Here is a 6,184-nt window from a genome sequence, read left to right as displayed (position 1 = left end):
TCATCAGTTGTGCTGTGCACTCAAAGGGTGTTAAACTTTCTGCAATCAATAAGCGATGAGGTGATATGCTGGCCAAGCGCTGCCGACATGGCCCGCAGTAAAATGGCCTTCCTTTCAAAGAGCAGCTCGAAAGGCCCCCGCAACACCGTTGGATGCATCGATGGCTGTCATATCGAAATACTGAAGCCTGAAGAACCAACTGGATCATACATCAATAGAAAGAAATTTCCATCGGTAATACTCCAAGCTGTTTGCAACGAGCAAAATAAGTTTTTGGATGTATTTGTTGGATTTCCCGGTTCAGCGCATGATGCTCCGGTGTTGCGGGAAAGCACATTCTTTGAGGAAGCTGCAAGCAAATGCGGAGACTCTTACATACTCGGAGATTCCGCGTATCCCCTGTTGCCGTGGCTTTCAACGCCATAAAAGGACAATGGCTCAAGTTTTCCTGCGTGGAAATGAGATTCAACAAATTTCACAGCCAGCAGAGAGTTGCCATTGAGAACGCCTTTGGGCTTCTGAAACAACGCTTCAGAAGACTTTATCTTGTAGATGCTAAAACAATCATGCAGTGTTGTCGTATAGTTATGGGAGCGTGTGTGCTTCATAACATGTGCAATTCTGAGAGAGACTTCATAACAGAGCTTGCAGGCCTGCCTGCTCATGATGAAGTTGTTAATGATGAAGATCCAAGTGAGAGTGACGCAAATGCAGGTCACTGTGAAAGCCAAAGGAAGCTAATAGCCCAGCACCAGTGCTGACCGAAAAAGAATAGGAGCAATGCGAACTTAGATTGATTCATTGTTTATTGGCCTCAGCAGCTCGCACTAGGAGACGCATTTTCTCCTCATGCTGCTTCTTCTTTTCAGCCATTGCTTCTTGTAGCACCTTTATGAGGCTGCCAATTGCAGTTCTGTCTTGCCGGCTACGCCTCCTAGCTGGTGTTGCTTCGGTGCTGCGGGAGGGCGTAGGTGGTTCCTCCTCTTCAACATCAGCAGGCCCATTGTCGGGCAGCATGTTCTCTTCTTCCCTATTACTTTCATTATTAAAGTTTCATTATTTTCAACGTACACAAAATTGTTTGTTTCATGCTATAACTAAACAAGAAAGTTGTAGAAAAATTAGCTGTTGGGTAGCTTGGTTTCTCAGCATTCCTGTAAGCAGAGCAGCACACAGTGTATTAAGAGCTGGAGAGGGCATTGTAATGTGAAATAAAAAATGAATTACAGATTCAAGGTTACATATTTTATCTGAATTGTACAATAACAATTCACTAATTAGTCATTATTTCTTGGTACTGGGCCCCTCCATAAACACACATGCATGGAAGCATGTAAAACCAAATTAGAACCACTACTAAAACATAGCAGTTGTACATTATGTCACGGCCGCTCGATGGAAGCGCACTAGGTGCGGCCTGATACCTCGCCCGAAACCGGCGGGAGGCGCCTACTTCCAGTCGCCACCGCCGCGGCGCCACCGTTCGGGGACAGCCGCGCGCGGAGAGCTGCGCCTGGCTGCGCTCTGAGGGAAGCGTCGGCGTGGTAGAAGCCTTTTATTTTAAGGATATAAGAGCTCCGCTTCACACAATTTGGCAACAAGAATTAGTATATACTGTCATGTCTAGTGTGACCATGTCAGCACTTAGCGCTTGTTCAGCAGGGATGTGCACTGAAGTGTACCCCGAAAAACTTATAGTGAAGGTGTTTCGAGGCCACTCGATTGGAGAGCTCGCATTACCGTGATGTAGCATTCGGATCCAGTTGTTCGTCACATTAAAATGTGACCCGGCTGTGAACAATTCGAAGCTGTTCAGCTGCCATGGTAGACTAATGCATAACTGCTTAATTAACTATGTCGAGAATTCCGTGTGTCATTTTCATACCATTTACTCATTCCTGCATGCAGCTTTTATACACAAATTAATGTCAACCTGTTCTAAGCTGCCAGCGCTATCCAATAAAAAAATGTCGTATTATGAGCAACCTCAGTGAAAACGCGACATGTAACCAACCTTTCTATCTCATTGTGACAAATTTTACGGTGGAAATATGAAGATGTTTATTAGGTTAAATCTAGATTATAACCTGGGATCTTCTTAGTTGGAGACCTTAAACTTTGTACGCCAGAACATGGCTTCCTGCATTTTGCATGACCGGACAAAGTAATTAAGCGCGCCTGATAGAGCCGGTCTGCCTCAAGGTGCTACGTATATGCGCCGAAAGATGTTATTACTATTTTTATTGGCTGCTCGCAAACCCATACAATTTTGCTGGTTCGTAATTTTCAATGGATAACGCGCATCGGGTGTTGCTGTTGTGAAACTCTTAGCTGTGATCACAAGAATGTTCACGCGTCAGAGGGCAACTGCAGCCGAGATTCAGCGAGCAGCCGAGTACGCTTATTTAATGGCCACAGAAAAAAAAGAAAGAAAATTACCAATCGCAGACGGAAAACCTTTCTTGAGAGAGGTTTATGCCATAGCCAAAAACATCGCTCCAATGTTGAGTTGGCATTTCCAGCCCAGCTCGCTATCAGTGGGGGCAGCAACTTAACGATATCTTGCATAGCGCTTTAGCATGGGCACGATCATTGTTTTTATAGATTAGCTGCAAGTACTGTGTACAGTGAGAAAACAATGATGAAACCAAACGTTTACACAGCTTGCTACTTTACCGGACCTCTTCAGACTTCATCATCCTGTTAATGAAGGTGCTCGTAAGCTGACAAAGCTTGATTACTTCCTTTGCGGGGTACATCAAGCCTCCATTGTCCTTGGCTTTCATTAACCTGTAACTGGTCCAATTGACTATATTTCCTGCAACAGGCTTTTGCTCGACTGACATGTCGCCTCAAAACCATTACCAAATATCGCATAAATTAAGCAACAACCTGGTAGTGATAAACAAAACTTGGGGTTCTTAAGTCTCCTTGAGGAGCCTCGTTAGCGTACCCGCACTTTGCTACCTGCTTATTCACCGTATCCCGCAATTGCTGCCTCTGTCACATATCATTAGAATGCAGCCTTAAGCTACCGCATTATATGAAATAGCACCCTGCACATAGCTATATAAAGCCCCTCTTTACCGTAGCCGTACGAACGTGCCCTATAGGAGTATAGTGTGCCTGACTTGGGATCTAAGGGTCCCGCTTTCAATAGTTCCCATTTCACCCTTACATGTTATTTACTCTTTCTGGTTTGGCAGCTCCTGCCACATTGAACATGTCATGTGTTCTCATTGCGCCAGAGGTGTCTGGCCATATCACCAACTAAAGTGCCTCTTACCAGAGAGGTTTTTTTCCGACTTTCCGCCAACAGAGCGGGCGCCGGATTTTCTGTGGAACGTGGCTTTTCCTTTTGTCGCATCGGCTCAATCAGTCTCAACAGTATAAACAAATGTTGTATGCAGAGGCTTCTTTACTGGCAAGGTCACTCAGACTAGCGCGGCAAAATTTAGAACAAATTGCATGCTTATATAAAAAAAAACCTCCGTAGCTTTTTTCTGATATGTCCTCGCAACATAACATGCGAGAAAGGCTTCTGGTTCTACCTCATCGTGTTCATCTGCTTCACAACACATTGTTAAGAATCCTAGTTCACTGGCCAGCTCCCTGGTAACAAAACAGGTTAAACAACGTGACGGGAACACAGGAAAAGAGGACGACACAACTAGCGCGGTTGTGCCGTCTTCTTCTCCTGTGTTCCCGTCACGTTGTTTGCACGGTAAACCTATAATTAATCACCAACAAGTCCAATCTGCTGTCCCTTGTAGCAAATTCAATGGCAGCTGGTTGGGCATTATGCTTCAGCATCCGGACTTTTTAACCTCAGCGCCGCTTTCATTTCAGAGGAAGCGAGTGCATTTCCTCTCCTCGCTGCTGTCTTTGCCTGAAGCGAGCTCAGCAGATAAAATTAGAGGGTCTCTTAGATGTCTCTTAAGCGCAGGACGGCGAAAGCCTACCCTTCTCCTATCATTTGCTTCTCATCGTTTGCCACAGTTCGTCATTTCAAGTCGTCATTTGATATATTGGTCGTTTCTCAGTCATGATGAGTCTGCCTGCGTATTCATTGTAGCCCTTATCACTCATAACTAAGCAGGTTACTCATTTAGAATCATCAGTGGTCATTACATAACGTGGTTTCACATATTGGTCATTTCGTAGTCATCAACAGTAATGATGAGTCATGCCTAGCTATTATAGTCATTACCACAGATCGCTAAGCACTTTTATTCATTTCTAATCAATTGCGGTCATTACATGTCGTAGTTTGATATACTGGTCATTACAAATCATTTGTCATTATTAACCATTATTAGTCATTAGCCTAAGCCATTACCTCTATCAATGTCTATAACTTTTATTGATTACCTATCACCATCAATCATTTTCATTCTTAATCTCCCTCCTTGCACGTCCGCTTTTGCGACTGGCACACCAGTGTACAGATGCGACGCACAGATAACAGGCCCAGCTTCTGCGCATAGATTTTCGCTCCATGAGCCTAGAACGGATTTCGCCTTAAAAAACAAACGCATCCAGTCTCAACGTTAACGTGCTTGCACACGCGCAGACAAAGTTTGCGTTTACCCCACAGATGCGAGGCGAACGCGCCCAGCAAGAAAGCAAACCGCGCGCTCAGAGCCGGCGACCCCGGCAGCGACGTGTCCCCGAACAGTGGCGCCTTCAGCAGAAATAGCGGGCGCAACTGTAAACTCCCCAAGGACGCGCTTGCCCATGCATTGACGGCGGCGCGACGCAGCAGGCCGCACCCAGTGCGCTTCCATCGAGCGGCCGTGATTATGTGCACAGAATAAGATGACACTATTTTAAAATACTGCATTCAAGGAAAAAAATGTTAAATATTTATGTAAACGTACGCAACTATTCTTCCTGGTGCAAGCAATGCCACAGGGGTAATGTGGTGTTCTTTCTCCAACACCTCGGAGAGTTCTCCGTCAAAAAAAAATACAATGTCAAAGATTGACTTCACAGGATATATATAGTTACTTGAACAGACAGCTGAAATGTCTGTTGTCCATACCGTTCGTACAAGCAGGTTGATCGTGAATGGCAGGACGAACCATTCTTAACATTTGACTTTTTGTAAGCCCTCTCCATAGTCTTACATTTGTTCTCCACTTGCAGTGGTGTGAGGTGGCTGCCAAATTCGTCATTTATTTGACGTGCAAGTTTTTCCCACATGGCCTTTTTTGTCCTGAGGAAACAAGCATTTGTGAAGATAAGTTCTTGCATAATAACAGCATTTACAGTACATTCCAAGCTTAATCCACGGACCTGTGTGATTTTGCGCAACTCTTAATAACGCCAAGGAGGAGGTGAAACAGGGAAAAAAAATGAAGGACGTGCTTCTAGAAGTAGACAGTAAAGATATCAATTGCCGCTATAGCTTATTGTTGAGGAAACATGGTGCATTATAAATTTTTAACAACAAAACCAGAAAGAGTAACACGAAGTGCGCCAGCGTTGCACTGCAGAAATCCGACATATATGGCGTTTAAGCAGGCGTCATTGCGGCATTTCACACGCTGCGACTTACCTAAAGCCACCCCTTTTGCCAATGCTATCTTTGGCTTGCTTATATTTACTTATTAAAAATCTCGACTTGCTGTCGCTCCATGATTCGCGTTCATCATCGCCGGACGGTGGCGGCAAATCGCGACATGAAAGCACAGGCGGCGGCGGCGTGGGCTGCCGGAGAGGCGATGGCGTGAACAGACTGTCATCCTCAACAACAGCCGGTATCGTGGGTGGAGGTGCGGTGGGCTCTGCTACATGCAGTATACTGATGCGAAGGCCACCTAGGCAAACAAAATAACTTTCAGCACATCACAAAGAGCGGCAGCCCACGTGCTCAGCCAACAATTAATGGTACTCACCTTCAGTCTCGTAAAGAAAGCCATCATCGGTTTGCATGTGCGAACCGTACTCATCAAGCACGGCATATACCGGCGTTTCGACGCCGTCGATCAGAACCAACATCACGGAAGCGTCTGCTGCAGATGCGCTTACACGAAGTGAACTCGCCGGGAGGCTAGCGCTGAAGTGTAGAGAACTCGTGTAGCGCGCTGGCCAAATCAAGTGCCCAAGTGTAGGTGGCCCTGGCTACACTGACAAATAGAGGGCGCGATTGTAGCACTGCTTGAACTAGTGTAGAAAGTGT

At 45.5% G+C, this 6,184-nt stretch overlaps 1 protein-coding gene across 1 annotated transcript; it reads right to left on the bottom strand.

The window, feature by feature from the left end:
* Positions 1 to 798: 798 nt before the first annotated feature.
* On the bottom strand, positions 799 to 6,003 carry LOC146192245 (uncharacterized). The gene is made up of 5 exons (XM_084600439.1): positions 5,901 to 6,003; positions 5,561 to 5,822; positions 5,047 to 5,218; positions 4,881 to 4,957; positions 799 to 1,036 (listed from the first exon to the last, which is right to left on the bottom strand). The coding sequence occupies exons 1-5, from the start codon at positions 6,001 to 6,003 to the stop codon at positions 799 to 801; spliced, it is 852 nt and encodes a 283-aa protein (XP_084456565.1).
* Between the last annotated feature and the right edge of the window lie 181 nt (positions 6,004 to 6,184).

This window comes from Amblyomma maculatum, chromosome 4, assembly GCF_055883805.1.
Source record: "Amblyomma maculatum isolate TAMU_Amacu chromosome 4, ASM5588380v1, whole genome shotgun sequence".
Taxonomy (NCBI): Eukaryota; Metazoa; Arthropoda; class Arachnida; order Ixodida; family Ixodidae; genus Amblyomma; species Amblyomma maculatum.
This window is presented reverse-complemented; position numbering and strand designations above follow the sequence as displayed.